General features: G+C 50.9%; 1 protein-coding gene across 1 annotated transcript in view; it reads right to left on the bottom strand.

The window, feature by feature from the left end:
* Positions 1-611: 611 nt before the first annotated feature.
* LOC123365663 (angiopoietin-related protein 7-like) overlaps positions 612-17,156 on the bottom strand; it is a 33,405-nt gene continuing 16,860 nt past the window's right edge. Inside the window, exons 2-6 of the mRNA XM_045008443.1 lie at positions 14,294-14,516; positions 10,246-10,383; positions 6,333-6,549; positions 2,752-2,947; positions 612-863 (exon numbers count right to left, since the gene is read on the bottom strand). Coding sequence (XP_044864378.1) covers positions 717-863; positions 2,752-2,947; positions 6,333-6,549; positions 10,246-10,383; positions 14,294-14,516 — 921 coding nt within the window. The 3' untranslated portion in view covers positions 612-716. The remainder of the gene's footprint in view (positions 864-2,751; positions 2,948-6,332; positions 6,550-10,245; positions 10,384-14,293; positions 14,517-17,156) is intronic.

Here is a 17,156-nt window from a genome sequence, read left to right on the forward strand (position 1 = left end):
CTGTCAAGCAGAGAGGTCTGTCTTTATACCAGAGTAGGGCCATTGTGTCCCACTAGGGGGCAGTGACAAACATACACCCAAGCCAGTAGATAGTGTGAGTCCCCCTAGAGCTTCCCTCAGGTCATCGTTCGTTCTTGAGCTCACACCAAGAGCATCTGGGGTCTCCAGCCAACAATCCATGCCTGTATCCATCCAGAGCCATCAAAGGGTGGCATCCACATTTGGGCCGACACATCTGAGAAGCCGAAGCCAGCCAAGGGCACTGTCGTGGCATGCAAGCAAATCCAGCATGCTTCCAGCAGAGGGCAGCGCTGCAGTCCCTGAAGTCACTACATGGCAGTATCTCATGAAAAGTTTAAAAACATTTAAATAGTTCCCCTAAAAAATGTGATGCTCTTGGACCATGATCTTCCATCTTTGGCCTGTTCTCAGCCTTTGGCAGGTCCAGTCTAGGAGAGCGTTGAGCAGTAAGATTTCACTCAAACTGGCCTTGGTAACACAGGGCTTCATCATTTAATCACAAATTGAAGGCCTTTCTTTCTTTCTTTCTGGATTGTCTTCATTCTCTCCACCCTTCCCCAAAGGCAGAAGCAGGATGATATTTTGGGGCCTCTGTGGTCTCCGGAGTCAGTCCATCTCCCGCTATAACAAGCCACTCCCATCCCTCCCTTTCTGGAGCTGGGGATCAGCTGAGAGGAGAAACGTCCTTGGTCCCTTCATGGGGAGAGATGGGGTCGGAAGGTGCGTGGACGGATCATCATGGTGACTTTCTTCAGGGAGTAGTAATCAGTGTCTTTCCACGTGTACCACACAATGCCGTCTGGCCCCAGGATCTTGCGGTTTTTTGTGGAGTATCTGCCCCCCTGTGACAGAGAGAAGGAGAATGTGAGGCATAGGAGACACTGAGAAGTGGCAGACTAGTCATTTGAAACCAGAACCTCCAATATCTTAGGGACCCCTGCTGCTTCAGCCATAAGAGAGTTGCTGCTCTTTACTAGTGCCGGGAGTGCATCCAGCACTATACAAACACTCCCTGGCATCTGGAATCATCTCCCACCAGACGTTGACGGGCTGGAAATTGGCATTCAAGGTTGTACAACCTGGATTGTTTTCACTGGATGATAATTTATTGACAGGATCAGCAATGAAAACACTCAGGCACGAAATCCCGCATGAACAGAATTCAGCCGGGATTTCCCTTCCTTTCAGCCGGCATTGGCCCATTTACCCAAGAGAAAGGATGAGGTTGCCTGGATGCAGAAGAAAGTTCCATTTTCTACTATGTCTGTAGGATAAAAAAAATTAGAGTTAGCTTGAGTTGGGTTAAAGAAATATGTATTTGTGTTGTATCAAGAGGCCCTGACTAGCAAGTAGAAGGAAGGCCTTAAAAAAAATGAATTATAAGGCCAAAAGAAATGATGTAGGGAGGATGAATTGTTCAAAGACTAGCTGGTGAAATAAGGAGAAATGTCTAAAAGGAAGACCTCTGATGGATGGGGTGACTGTAGACGGTTTTCAATAAGACAAAGAGAATGTCTCTTCAAAGGAGTCAACATAGACCTTCCCACCCTACATACCAGTGGTATTTCCTATGTGAACCAAGGTGTAATGAAAGAGATGCTGCTCAGCCGGAAAGAGGGGCAGCAATAAGGAGAAAATACTTGGGAGAAAGAAGGTTGTAAATATTATCTGGATTTAGATGAACTGTCTCGGACTGTTTTTAGCTGAAGTCAGTAATTGGCAATGACATCACGTTTTTGTCAAAGGGTATAAAAAGTAAACTCTTCAAGGGTTCTTTGCTAATTCCTGCCTGACCATGTTGGAGCCGACCAACATGGGTCTAAGCACCGCTAGGTTTAGCCCGTTTCTAAGTATCTTGATCAAATGCTTATAAATGTTTTGTTACTTTTTGGACGTAGTAAATTGCTTATTAGTAAGGCTATGATTTTGTCACGGAATCAGTGACTTCCAGAGATCTCCATGACTTCAGCCCTTGGTGGCTAAGAGCTGCAGGGCCCTCCTGCTGCCTGTCATGGCTCAGAACTCAGGGAGCCCAGTTGCCCGGCAGCTCCCAGCTGCCGCAGGTAGTGAAATAATTGGAGATATACCAATCTCCTAGAACTGGAAGGGACCTTGAAAGGTCATCAAGTCCAGCCCCCTGCCTTCACTAGCAGGACCAATTTTTGCCCCAGATCCCTAAGTGGCCTCTTCAAGGATTGAACTCACAACCCTGGGTTTAGCAGGCTAATGCTCAAACCACTGAGCTATCCCTCCCCCCTAATGGTGGGTGGGGGGTAGAAACGGCAGCTCTCCATTTTGTCACACATATTTTTAGTAACAGTCATGGACAGCTCCTGGGCTTCCATGAATTTTTCTTTATTGCCCATGACCCGTCCTTGACTTTTACTAAAAATATGCGTGACAAAATCTTAGCCTTCCTTATTAGTTAGGCATGTTTAGAGCAATTGTACATGATACAATTGTACCATTTGGCCTTGGGATTTAATAAAGGAATGTATGGTTAATTTGTGTTTGGTGGTTTGTCATATTAATATTAATAACTTCAAATATTATTAATAATTCCAGTAATGTCTTTCAAGGAAATCAAGGTATCTCAAAGCAATGAGGTAGCGTCCAGTAGTGCTGTGGTTGGGCAGGCAAAGAGGAGCTGCTATTATATGTTACACAACAGGGTCCATGCAGCCTCACACATGATGTAGCAATGCCTATGTCTGTACATGGCCACCGTACCTTGTAGTACACTCCATTGAGGTTGGAGAAGAAGCACTGATGATACCACCAGCCTCCGTGGGAGATCTCGGCACAGATGTTCCCCGTGTCGGGCGTGCTGAAACTCCTCTTGTTGTGGTACCAGGCAAACGAATCCTCCACTGTCCCACTGAAGCCATCCACATGCAGGCGGTAATCATTTGCCTCATCCTCAATGCTGCAAACAAGAGGAAACAGGCTGGATTGTCTCCTGGGGGTTTCTGTGTCTCCTTTCCAAGCTGAGCATTGCAGGCGCATCCGTCTGCACCCAGTTATCTAGGCTGGGCATGCTCAGTGTAACCGCATCTTGCCAGTTCAGGGCCCAACCCCCTCTCTCCCTTGGGGAAGATGTGAGTCAGCCCTGGCTTAATTCAAGTCTGCGTCTCAGAGGCTTGGGGTGGGTGGCCTGAGAACCTAAGGCAGATCAAGGACTAATGCCCAGGGCTGGTTTTGCTGTTCTTTAGGCAGTCCCTCTAATAACGTGGTTCTGCTTCTTAGTAGAGTTGACGCCCTGTTCTTCTCTTGGACTGAGTTGGAATCTCTTGGATTATCCGCTTGGGACCGAGGGGATAGAGTGGAGAATCAGCTGCTCAGCAGACTCATCGGTCTTTTTCTAAGGGTTTTGTTTCTCCAGTTTGCCACCAGTTCATCTGAAATATCTCAGCCTCTGGGTTTGTCTAGAAGACCCTGCCTGGGAGCTCTGACATGCTTAAGCAGAGAACAGTGTACGTTAACTAGGAAAAACCCGCTTTGTGTAGAATCATAGAATTATTGTGTGGACTAACATGCCCTAAACTAGATGGAACTAATGGGAACGCCCACAGTTACATCACTGAGGATGGAAGTTTCTAAGGGCTGTGGATCTGGCCTGACACCCCTATAGGGTGACCAGGTGTCCAGTTTTGGACCAGAACAGCCGGTCAAAAAGGGATCCTGGTGATTCTGGGGTTGGGAAGCAGCCAGCATGTCTGGCTCCTGGCCTTAGGGGCAGCCAGGGGGGTTTGCGTGCTGCCCCGCCCCCCGCCCGCAGGCGCAGCTCCTATTGGCTGGATCAGGGCAGGGGAGGAACTAGCATGACTCGCGAGCGCTCAGCGGGCAGCTGTTGAGGGGTCGCGTGGCACATGCCTCTCCCGCTGCTGCCCGGCCTCTTCTCCTTGCGCTCCTCGTGTGGCTGGGCTTGAGCTGCGGCCAACCGCGGTCTGTCTGTCACCCCATTGCTGGCACCCAGGAGTTCCAGGTATGTGTATCCCCATCTCCGAGTGCTGGGAATGGGGCTGCATCCCCATCCCCCGTCACTGCATCCCTCCCCGTCCCACCCCACACACCCCTATCCCCCCTCACTGCATCCCTCCCCCATCCCATCCTGTCCTGCCCCCCACACCCACCCATCCTCTCCACCTCCCAGAGCCACCCCTCCATGTTCCCCACCCCCCACAGCCCTGCACCCCATTCACCTCCACACACTGCTGCACTCCCATTATGTCCCTATCCACCCCTGTGCCCCCCACATCCTCATGCACCTGTAGCCTTCTGCCTCTCCCACCCCCCATCCTCTCTTCTTCACTGCCCCCTCTCGCCCCCACCCTGCTCTCATCCTTGGCCTCTTTCCCTCCCCATCCTCTCTCCTCCACCCTCCCCCACCTCTTTTCCCCTCCAGCCCACCTTCCTCCCTTCCCGGCTGGGTGATTTAGGCAGCCCCTGGAAACGTGTATGAAAAAGTGTCTCTGTGTAGGCAAGTGTGTGCATGCAGGCATTGTATGTGTCTAAGAGTCTGTGTGTCTTTGTGTAGGGAGGTGCGTGTATCCCCGCATGTGTGTATACCTTTTATTCCTTTTGCTGGCTTGCGCACAGATAAAATGGATGACATAAAACGTGTGTGTATTCATTTCACAATGAGTTTTTAAAAGAGAAGTGAACTCTAAAAGCAACGTATTCTTTCTGAAAAAGTGTTCTTGACTAGTAATTGCAGAAGAGCCGACGTATCGGACATTTCTCCGCACCTTTGTCTAGCGCCATTACAAACTCTTCATTGCAGATTCTCTGTTTTTATGTGTATGTCCAGCACCTACCACCCTGATCTTAGTTGGGGTCTCTAGGCACTAAACAACAATTGTAATTTTAAATCATGTGGCAGTACATGTGTTAGTGCATGCTAGATGTGTACACGGGGATACACGTGTGTATCTGCATGCTAGATGTGGGAGTCAGTTTCTACAGATTTATTGATATAGGTATCTGGAGAGGTGCATTTCTGTGGTTGTGCTCTACGGATTTGTATTTGGGCTTCAGAAGTGGGTCTTTAATGGACTCCTTGCGGCTGTGATAACGTACGGTCCTAATGCCACACATAAAATTACAGTAACTTTAGTGAACAAAAAACATGGAGCTGGTTACGAAAAATGGGCAGGGGGAGGGAAAGAATCATGAAAACCTTTGTGAAATTTCATTTTTTTTAAAAATTACCCTTTTTGACTAGTTTGCTGCCAGCTCTAGCGTCCTGTAACAAATAAAACCTGAACTTAGCATAATACATCTGTCAAAACAAGAACTAGGCCTGTTTGGGCCTTGCAGTGAAAATGAGCAGGTGAGAGAGGGTGGGAGAGAGCAAGTGACAGAGGGAGGGGGGATGGAGTGAGCTGGGGGCAGGGCCTTGGGAAGGGGCAGGAGCGGGGCCTCAGGGAAGGGGGGCAGTGGGCAGGGCAGCGGGCGGGGCAAGGGTGTTCGGTTTTCTGGAATTAGGAAGTAGGCAGCCCTACCCACTAAGGTCAAATGGAGTCTTTCCAATGACTCCAACGGACTTGGGATCAGCTCCATGCCCCAGGGATTGGTGGACCTGCTGACCAGAAGCATGAGCTGCCTCAGCTTCAGGGCATAAATTAACCCCCAGGGTAATGTCTGCACGGCACTCAGCAGGTGTGATTTCCAGCTTCGGCAGGCATGCACGCACTACCTCTGCTTGAGCTGGTATCTATCACAGTGCAGCCGTGGCGAGTGGGGCTAGCTACCTGAATACAAGCCTATCGGCCATCCTAGACATGCAGTCAGGCAGCTGGCCCTCCTGCAGCCACCCTGCTATTTTCAGGTGCTAGCCCAAGCAGACTAGCCATGTATGTCTGCAAATCACATCTCCCACTGCAATGGAGGCGCCCCTGGCGAGGGTCAGGTAGAAACTTCCCCTCTGGGCCAGTTATTCCATATTTGTCTACTAGGCAGATTCTTGCCCCTTCCTGGGATGCCTCTGGGGCCGGTCACTATTGGAAACAGGACATCAGCATGGATGGCCCCGGTCTGATGCACTATGGTAATTGCTGTGTTTCTACAATATGTTCCTAAGCCAAAACGACACACACCTGAACAGGAAGTGAGGCCTTATCCTCCATGGCACTTGTTATGGGAGTCAAGCAAATAGACCAGGAACTAACCATAACTTGGGGCCAATCCCACAAGCCTTCTGGGCCCCAAACTTCCACCGATTCCAGTGGGATTTCCATGCGCTAAGGCCTTGTAGAAGATGGCCCTCTGCCTGCAGCAGGAACCCAGGGAAGGGCACCATGCCCTCCTACCTGAAGATCTGGTAGAAGGCGTGCTTGTGCTTGTTGTTCCAGTCTTCCAAATCAATGCGAAGCGAGTAGTCCCCTTGGTTCGTCACCTTGTGAATGTTCTCGTTACCCAGCCAGAACTCGCTGTTTAAATCCCCAAAGCCGTCTTTGTACTCGTTCCATGTCCGGGTGAAGTTGACCGAGCCGTCCTGCCGCCGCTGGATGACGGTCCAACCTCCACCTGCCAAGGGGAGAGAGGTAACGCTGATTTGAGTCTCCGAGTATCGTCATTAGTGAGGAACCCAACATCATCCTGAGCCAGAACCTTGACTCAGCTCCACCTTATACTGACATTGGCCGACTGGCCTGCTTGCAGAGACGTCTTCAACTAACTTTTCCCATCTTCATCCCTTGCATCCCCAGCCCCCAGAGGAAAGCTATTCTGCTGGTTCTGCAGCCGAGATAACTTTGCGATGTGTATCAGTGGAGAGGTTTATAGATCACAGAGACTGAGTCTGATCTCTCCTGCACCAGTTCTGATGGCAACAGAATTACTCCTCATGTATGTTGGCATGACTGAGGGCAGAATCAAGCTGATAAATTTAAAGAAAGACGCCTTTTAGGAATGAAATCAACTGGAGATTCCAGCGTGTTGGTATTATCACGTATTGGTTCCACAGCCCTGCAGATATGCATGTAGCAGAAACCACACTGCATGAAGCATGTGTCTCTTCTAGAGAATCTCAGTGTGGCAGCAGTCCAATCACTGCAGCTTAAAGGAGGGGTCTCCAGTGGCTACCAATGGCGTCCTTTCTGCTTACCTCTGAGTCGCTAATGCGTGAGACTGTGCTGTCTAGGACAGATACAGCGACCGCATGCAGGTTTGCTTGGAATGGGTCGCAAACTGAATATGAGTAACACTAGGATGCAGTTGTGAGAAAGGCTAATATCATCCTGGGGTGTATTAACAGGAGTGGCACATGTAAGAAGGCCGACTGACTCTCCTGGGGGCCCGGGGCGATTCGATTTTGTGGGGCCCCTGTATACAGATCTTTTTCCTAATTTAAAACAAAATGATCACAATTCTGGCATTGAGGCTATTAACCCTGTATTAAACTTGCCTAATTAACATAAGCCGTTCTGTGGTCACATTTCAGTCTTAAAACACGTAGAATATAGTTAAATTAATTCAGAATAGCCTACGTCTTACCTTAGAACAGCTGTTCTATTAGTTTCTCTCTGAGAGGGAGTTTGGGAGCAGGACAGGGCTCCAGGCTGGGAAAGGGGGTTGGGGTGTAGGAGAGGGTGAGGGTTGCAGGCTCTGGGAGGGAGTTTGGTGCAGGAGGGGATTCTGACCTGGGGCAGGGGGTTGGGGTGCAGGGGTGGGTGAGGGATGCGGGCTCTGGGAGGGAGTTTGGTGCAGGAGGGGATTCTGACCTGGGGCAGGGGGTTGGGGTGCAGGGGTGGGTGAGGGGTGCAGGCTCTGGGAGGGAGTTTGGTGCAGGAGGGGATTCTGACCTGGGGCAGAGGGTTGGGGTACAGGATGGGGTGTGAGGTGTAGGCTCCGGCCAGGAGGCACTTACCACAGGCAGCTCCCAGCCGGCGGCACAGCAGGGCTCAGGCAGGCTGCCTGCATGCCGTGGCCCCACGCCACTCCCGGAAGCAGCTGGCTGCTGAAACATCTTTGAGTGCTCCTGGGGGGAGGGGGACAGAGTGTCTCCGTGCGCTGCCTGCCCCCACAAGCACCACCCCCACAGCTCCCATTGGCCAGGAACCGGCCAATGGGAGCTATGGGGACGGTGCTGGGGGTGGGGGCAGCACATGGAGCCACCTGCCCCTCCCCAATGGGGGCCACAGAGACGTGCCAGCAGCTGGCCGCTTCCAGGAGTGGCGTGTGGCCATAGCATGCAGGCAGCCTGCCTGAGCCCTGCTGTGCCGGGGCCCTCCTTAGCCCGGGGCCCTGGGCTGCAGCCCCTAAAGCCCCTGTGTTAATCCAGCCCTGTATGTAAGACACAGGAGGCAACGGTGCCGGCTCTACTCAGCTGCCGTACTGTGTCCAGTTCTGCACGCCCATCTTAAAGAAAGGGGTGGACAAATTGGAGAGAGTCCAGAGAAGTGCAACTAAAATGATCAATGGTTTAGAGAATCCGACCCATGAGGAAAGGTTGAAAAAACTGGGCCTGTTTAGTCTTGAAAAAAGAAGACTGGGGGGGCAGACCTGGTAACCGTCTTCAAATACGGGAATGTTTGTTGTGAAGTGGAGGTGATCAGTTGTTCTCCATGCCCACTGAAGGTAGGAAAAGAATCTGGGCTGAATCTGCAGCAAGGGAGATTTAGGTTCGATATTAGGAAAAACTTTCTAACTATAGGGGTAATTAAGCTCTGGAACAGGCTTCCCAGAGAGGTTGTAAGATCCCCATCACTGAAGTTGCTTTAAAAACAGGTTGGACAAATCCCTGTCGGGGATGGTCTAGGTTCACTTGGTACCTCTGCCCTGCACAGGGGACTGGATTTGATGACCTCTCAAGGTCCCTTCCAGCCCTACATTTCTAGGATTCTCAGTTTATGAATGGATCACTGTGGGCCCAGGACTGCATGCAACTCCACAGGCGAAGGGACTGAAAACAGTGGGGAGCGGTTACTACGGTCTCAGAGATTGTACGCAGCTCCAGAGACATATTCTCCTGGGGTGGTTTGCATATACTGATTTAGGACAATCCCAGCGGAGAGGTCAGGGCAAAGAAAGAACTTGAGATATAAAGGCTGAGTTTGGGGGGATTTGGGGTCTTCCTTTTGATTCGACAACCAGACAGATCTTGGGCTTTAGGGGAACCCCAACCCTTGCTGAAAGATTGGAAAGTCTTTGGCCTACTAGGGCCCTATAAGACTGATGGGTGAGTCCTGGTGCATGAGTCTTTAGTACGTGTGCAGGGACTTTTATTGTTTTATATGGTTTTTTCAGTATTCTTTTCTGTCCTTAAAATAAATGTACCCTGCAGGGAAGAACTGTGTTCCCATTGGTAAAAACACTGCCATTGTCTGCCGAGAGAAAGCAATGCCCAGGGGCTGATCCTGAGGCAGTCTGGCTTGCTGGGGATATGCCAGGGTATAGAATAATAGAATCATAGAAGCGTAGGACTGGAAGGGACCTTGATAGGTCATCTAGTCCAGTCCCCTGCACTCAAGCAGGGTGAAGTAATAACTAGATCATTCTTGACAGGTGTTTGTCTAACCTGTTCTTAAAAGGCAAACAGCTGTGCAGCCTTAAAAACCCTGGTCAGGGGGAAGAGAGATGCAGGTTTCTGCCCAAGAAAGATGACACCTGGAAGCCTGAAACCAGAGAGGAAATACAGGTGCAGTTACCCTGAAAGAGTGACACTGTCCTTCCCCCGTTTAACCCAGGCACTAGACTCCAAGAGCACAAACACATGAGCTCTTCCAGCACGGGCTGCACCAAGATGGAGAATGCGTCCTTGCTTGAATAGGTCCTGGGGGCTGGAAGCACTGGCTCCACCACTGCAGCTCAGTGAGACACTTCAACTGGGGTTCCTATAGCTGGTCTTCCAGAACTCCAGTAGGTGAGACTATCTCTACGAGTATCAGAGGGGTAGCCGTGTTAGTCTGGATCTGTAAAAGCTGCAAAGAATCCTGTGGCACCTTATAGACTAACAGACGTTTTGCAGCATGAGCTTTCGTGGGTGAATACCCACTTCGTCGGATGCATGCAAGCTCATGCTCCAAAACGTCTGTTAGTCTATAAGGTGCCACAGGATTCTTTGCTGCTTTTATCTCTACGAGGAAGCTTGTGCCTAAGTACCATGGTGTTGTGTGCTCTAGGTACATAACCAGAATACATCGAAGTCTGAAGCTGGGCCTTGGGCCCTGCCTGAGCCTTGGGAGAAAAGGCGTTCAGGCCTGCGATCGCTTCTTACTATACCTTCCGTGTCCATCTCACACAGCACTTCTATCGGCATCCCACCAACAGAGGGCATAATGCTGTAGACCCCAGACCGCCGGATCCCGTTGTAGTAAATGGAAGCACAGTCTATTGGGCAGTTCTTTGCGTGCTTCACGTCTAAGACAGGAAACAGAGAGACACGGTTTAATATGTAGCTCATAGAAGGGAGGCAGGGCCGGCTCTGGCTTTTTTGCCGCCCCAAGCAAAAAAAAAAAATCGGGGTGGGGAGGGAGGCCTGAGCGGCGAACCAAAAAAACCAACCAACCAAACAAAAACAACCCATGGGGCGGCCAGAGCGGCAAAGTGCATGTGCGCACACAGCCACACACACACACAAATGCCTGTGGGGCGGCCGGAGCAGCAAAGGAGAAAAGAAAAACAACTGCCAGGCTGCCGGAGCCAGGGTACAGGGGGACTCCCTGTGCTGCAGACGTACAGCGGAGTGCACGCCCAGTCTAGCGGGGGGAGGGGGAGGGGAAGGGAGTGGGGGGGAGCGAGAGAAGGGGGGCGGCCAGGGCTTCAGCGGGGGGCTCGCCACACGGCCCCTCCCGCCACGCCGCCTGCCAGGAGGGCTCTGCGCTGCTCCAGTCGGCTGGGAGGGAAGGATGTGGGCTGCCCTGCCGAGTTTGCTGCAGGGCACTCCCCCTCCTCCGCGCCGCCGCCCTCTTCAGGGCGGCCAGAGCGGCGAACTATAAAGAAAAAGAAAAAGAAAAGGGCGGCCGGAATGCTGCCCCTTGGAATCTGCCACCCCAAGCATGAGCTTGCTCGGCTGGTGCCTGGAGCCGGCCCTGCAGGGAGGACTTGTTCGGCTGAGTTTAGAACTCAACCAAAAATTTTGAGTTCCAGATGTAGATCAGAGCTTAACATTTTTGAGGTATGAGCTCTGTTTTGTTCCGGCAAAATCTAAGTTCTGGGATTCCTCATGGACTGAGGGGTAGTTCCTTGGCATTTATTTCATTTTATTTTATCCCTCAGGGAATCCTAAAATTGGGGCAAGACTGATTTTCACAGACCAACCTCTATCCGTTGCACAGAGCACAAGGGAAGAGAGTTTGAACCAGAACCCTGGATCCACACTCAACCACAATTTCAGGACATTTGGAATCAAATCTGGATGCTAAGCAGAACTGTGTGGCTAGGAACTGTCTCTGAGCTGGAAGTGGAAACCACTCAGCTTGGGCAGATTGGATTCACAGCTGATTCTGGATATAAAATTCACAGCTCAGGCCCATCTCGACTAGCACAGGCCTCCATGCAGTTGTTAGAATGACACATCCTTTGTTTTTAAATTAAAGCTTCTTTGCCGTTTAAGTTAAGGTGGAAATGGTAAGAGTTTTGCTGAGCCCAAAGTTCTGCTGGGCTCTTCCCTTCCGACACTGGGACCGAATGATCTAGTCCCTGTTTCCATTCTCCAAAGGTGGCCAGTGCTGGATGCTTCAGAGAAATGTGTCAAACCTCCCATAATGCACCTTACATTGCTAGGCTTTGATACTCTTAGCTTAAAGGTGTATGGACAAGTGGCCAAACCCTAGCATCCTTAGTCACGCCTCAGGGGCCATGGAAGCTTCCTAACAGCGGTGGGACCACCAGCACCCAAACCATGGCCCCACCCCCTGTGCCGCCCCTTCCCCCTGAGGCTTCAACCTTGCACCACCCCTTCCCCAGAGGCCCCTCCCCCATACCACCCCTTTTCCCTGAGCCGCTGCCCCGTCCCCCAAGACCCCACCCTCACACTGCCCCTTCCTCTGAGCCCCCCACCCTCACGCCGCCCCTTCCCCCCCCAAGACCCTGTCCCCTCCCATCTGTCACTTGTCCTTATGGCCGGTAAAAAGCAGGAGGGCCATGGCCCCCTAGCCTCCCCTATTCCAGTGCCCCGCCTCCTGCTAGGGGCTTGGGACACAAGGTGTGTCAGAGCCCGTGTCTACACTCCAGCGTTGACATACCCAAAGAGGGTTTGCCTGAGGAAAGGCTGAGTGAAAGCTGAGGAAGATCATCAGTGAGAACAATTCCCACCCACACAAATTCCCTAAAGAGCTTTGCAGAGAAAGGCGGCGGAAACAGGGGACTAACGAGAGAGATAAACCAGAGAGAAACTTCCTCTTATCCACGCTGCACCAGCCCAAACCCCAGCTGACCCTAACACCAAACCAGAAGCATTGCCCAGTTTGTGGGATTGAACGGGTTATAAAGAGTGAATTGCCGTTTTTTCCCCATGAGGTCACAACTCTGGCAACCAATGAAAGTACATTGGGAAAGGAGGAATGGGTGTTTCAACACTCCAAGCCACCAATTAGAGTGGCCATTTGCTTTGAGGTCTCCCATTGGCTGTGGGAAGTGGGGACAGAATGGAGAAGCACCCAATCAAGGCCACTGTTTGGGGACTGGTCTCTGAGTTCCATTGGACTATCTCTGGCCAGCTGATCCGGCAACACTGCTAAAGGGAACCGTGTGAGAATAGCATGTAAGGAAATCTCACAGGGGAGACACTCTGGGTCTAGTTTCTGCTGCCTAGTGAGGGCATTAGCACCAGTTCTCCTTTTTCCAGCAGGCCATTTACTCTTCCAAAGAAATTATTTATGTGTAGCTGATGGGTAGAGGAAATGGAGCCAAGCTATCATGGTATCTAAGGCTGAGAGAGCTGGCTTCATTTAAAACAAGGATGGTGGTTGACTCATACGGTCAGTAACCAACTAATGCGCCTTTCCTCCCGACGTCACTGGCTCAAATCGGATTCAGGTTGGTAGGTGAAAGGCATTAACAAATCAGGCCTGTTGATCAGCGTGTGTAGAAGGTGTTGTTGCGCTCAGCCTGCTTCTTACTGGATAAGTAGCCACATCTCAGAAACCACCGTCCTGCATCCTTTTCAGTCTTACGACAGAGGCCAAGAACTGAACGGCCAAGAAACCAGATCAGCGTGCCCATCTGGCTTCTAGAGCTGAGTGCTCCAGGTCGGGGCAGTGGCGAGGAGCTGGCAGAAATGTTTTAATCCCAACAGCTTTTCAGTGAAAAATGGGGTTTCGACCAAACTGAGCATTTTTAATTTTTGGTTGAAATTTTCCTCTTTTTCTAAAAAAACAAAAACAAACCGAAAACCTTTTGGTAAAAAAATTTCAGTTCTTGGTTTTAAAAAAAACAAACACACACCTCAGGTTTTGCTTAAAAAAAATCGATTTGGGTTTTCAAAAATTGTACCTAAAATGATTTTTTTTAACCAAAAACTTCATTTTTTCAATGAAAAAAAATGGGAAAATTTCAAGAAGAGAAAAATTTTCCATGAAAATTAATTGACGTTTTTGGGCCAGCTCTAATTGTGGCACATTGGGCACGAGGGGCTCGGGACACCTGCCTCCTGCCACACGGTGCGGGCATATCGCCAGCATCAAGAAGACTTCAGGGTCGTCTTTTCAGAGGCTCTGAGAACATGAAGCTTCAGGTGCAGCCTGTCGGTTCCGCAGGTGCTCAGTAATTCTGACAATCACAGCCCAGGGGGGCCTCAAATTGGACACCCAAAATCTAATTGTGAAACGTTTGGCCTAAAAATGGAGTGAAAGGCCATGAAATGCAGCGACATAGTCTAGTCTTATTTTTTACTATTGGCATTTAAGGCAACAGGCCCGATCTCTGATTGTGCTGAGCACGGTACAGCTACATAACAAAAAGATGGCCTTGCTTCCTCCCAATCGAAATTATTTGGGACTTTCACCTCTCTTCATCATACAGGGGAAGGTTCCCTCTCATCTCTGCACTGCAACTGGAGGTGTGACTACAACACATGTAGCCATATCTGAGCTAGCTTTCATTGTGCTAACTAGCTCTGGCACCAGTAGCAGTGAAGCTGCAGCAGCTCGACAGCTCGGGCCAGCCGCTCAAGTACATACCCAGGACGGGGTTGTACAGCTCATGCTGCTGCGCATTCTGCCCCAGCTTTCACTGCTATTGTTATTTCACTGCTATTCTTAGCTAGATCAGGTGTCTAGTCTGGATTCCAGCCCCTCACCCCCAGTCCATCCCAGGTATTCCCCATCACCTGGATGGTGCATCTCCTGCTGCGACCTCATCTCGGCAGGAACGAGGCAGCCGGGGTTGCGCCGGACCCACTCGGTCAGCAGGGAGATGTTGTGGATCTGGGCCTGCATGTCGTAGAGCAGCGTGGCTTGGATGTGCTGCAGCGTGCTGGCCTCATTGTAATGCTGCTCCAGCTCCTGGACCCGCTGCTCCACCGTGGAGTTCCGGCTGTTCTTCTCCTCATGCTTCAGGGGAGCCAAGAAACCAAAGGAGCATTAGCTGCAGGCAGTGTGCAGGGTTCAGCTTAGTGGGGGATGTCATAGGAGATAACAGTGCAAAGGACAACGTGGGCCAGTGGACTGGAAACCAGCTGAGAGCCAGTGCGGAGGTCAGAACACCAGGGAATATGATCCTGGTCAGTGGCAGGTGCGTTCTGCACCAGCCTTCTAAACAGAGCTCAGGGGCAGCCCCAAGTAGCAGCCTGTTCTCCAAGTGACAATACATCCTGTTCACCCCTGGCCAGACAGCGATGGAAACAGCCATCCCGGCCACAGCTGCTACTGGGTCTTCAGAAAGCAGCTGTCAGGAATACTAATAATAATCTGATCTGTAAGCTGGAGAAATGCAGGGGTGGAACTACCATTAAGTGGACACATAATTGGTTAAGCAACCATAGACAGTAACTATTCATGGACCGATGTCAGATTGGAGGGAGGTCTCAAGTGGGGTTCCACAGGGATCTGTTCTGGGTCCAGTGTTGTTCAACATCTTTATTAATGCCCTGGATGTAGGACTAGAGAGCAGACTGGTCACGTTGGCAGATGACACAAAGCTATAGGGGGGTTGCCAGTACTTGGGAGGGTAGAGCTAAGATTCAGAAGGATCTTGATAAATTGGAGAACTGGGCTACAGACAACAAAATGAAATTCAACAAAGTAAAATGTAGGGTGCATAGGTGCTGACTCTGTGGGTGCTCTGGGGCTGGAGCACCCACGGAAAAAAATTAGTGGGTGCTCAGCACCCACCAGCAGCTCCCCGCCCCGCCCCCCCACTCCAGCTTTCCTCCGCAAGCGCGCCACCGTGTCCTGCTTCCCCCCTCCCTCCCAGTGCTTGCGCCGTGAAACAGCTGATTTGCGGAGCAGTGAGGGTGGGGGGAGGAGGGGGAACACGGTGTGCTGGGGGAAGAGGCGGGGCCGGGGCGGGGATTTGGGGAAGTGATCCAATAGGGGCAGGGGGGGGACAGAGTTAGGGCAGGGACTTTGGGGATGGGGTTGGAATGGGGGCGGGGCCAGGGGCGGGGGGGCATGGGCACCCACTGGCGCCGGAGAAAGTTGGTGCCTATGGTAGGGTGCTACACGTTAGGAAGAAAAACCAAATGCACAAATACAGAATGGGGGATAACTGGCTTGTCAGCAGCACTGCTGAGAAGGATCTGGGAGTTGTGGTGGATCACAACCTCAAAATGAGTCAGCAGTGCGATGCTGTTGCCAAAAAAGGAAACACAATTTTAAGTTGCATTAACAGAGGCATAACATACAAGTCACAGGTGGTGATAGTACCACTCTACTCAGCTCTGGTTAGGCCTCAGCTGAAGTACTGGGTCCAGTTTTGGTCACCAATGTATAGAAAGGGTGGAGAGACACTGGAAAGGATCCAGAGGCGAGCGACAAGGATGATCAGAGGGATGGAAGGCAAGCCATACAAGCAAAGGCTGACGGATCTGAGTATGTTTAGTTTGGAGAAGAGGAGATGATAGCAGTCTTCAAATATTTTAAAAGCTCCCATAGAAAAGCTGGAGAAAAGCTGTTCTCTCTTGCCACGGAGGGCAGGGCAAGAGGCAATGGGATCAAACTCCAGCATAGCAGATTTAGATTAAATCTCAGGAAAAAACGTCCTCACTGTAAGAACAGCAGGACAATGGACCAGACACCTGGGGAGGCTGTGGAAGCTCCTCCACTGGATGTTTTCAAAAGGAGGCTGGAGCCATCTGCCTTGAATGGTTTAGACAGAACAAATCCTCTGTCTTGGCAGGGGTTAGACTAGATGACCCTTGCGGTCCCTTTCTAACCCTCTGGTCCTATGATTCTTTGACTCGATAATGTTATTGCTTTCGGCCTGAGCCGCTAGCCAGATGTTCTCACTGGCTTTTTCCGGGGTCCCACTGTGCTCACAGGCTACTGCTGGGCTTTCTTGCCTTTTGCTTCCGCCTCTCTGTTCTGGTCTGTTCTCAGTTTCCGTGTATTCACTCTTTCCCTCCCCTCCCCCCACCTGCCCAAAACAACACTAAGCCAAAAGCTCCTGGGCGGGTTCGCGCACACCTTTTGTCTCAGTTGGTGGCTCATACTGACCGCTATGTTAATTGAAGGGTGAGTTCACACCTGTCTATCTCAATGGGATTTTAGCTCAACCCCTGACCAGGTTTCACTCAGCTCATAACAATAATAATACCAAGCTCTTATATATTTCATCCCGAGCTCTCAAAGCACTTTATGAAGGAGGTCAGTATCACCATCCCCATTTTACAAATGGGGAAACTGAGGCACAGAGCGGTGAAATTAACTTGCCCCAGATCACCCAGCAGAGCTGAGACTAGAACTAAGGTCGCCTGAGACTTAGGCCCGTGCTCAATCCAGTAGGCTACACTGCACAAAGCTGTAGCCAGACCCCTCGTTATGAACTTGGGTAATGACGGGCAGATATACCACCCCAGTCAAGGGAGCCAATATAACCTCTGGCATCGTGTCCAGTTGTTTTCCCAATTTACCTCCATCACCCCCATGTGAGCTTCAGCGAGCTCGCATCTTCAATACCACGTGCAGATGCAGTTGTCCCATCTCAAAAAAGATCTATTTGTTGCCGGCACAGAGGCCCGAGGACAGCACCAG

Source organism: Mauremys mutica, chromosome 3, assembly GCF_020497125.1.
Source record: "Mauremys mutica isolate MM-2020 ecotype Southern chromosome 3, ASM2049712v1, whole genome shotgun sequence".
Taxonomy (NCBI): domain Eukaryota; kingdom Metazoa; phylum Chordata; order Testudines; family Geoemydidae; genus Mauremys; species Mauremys mutica.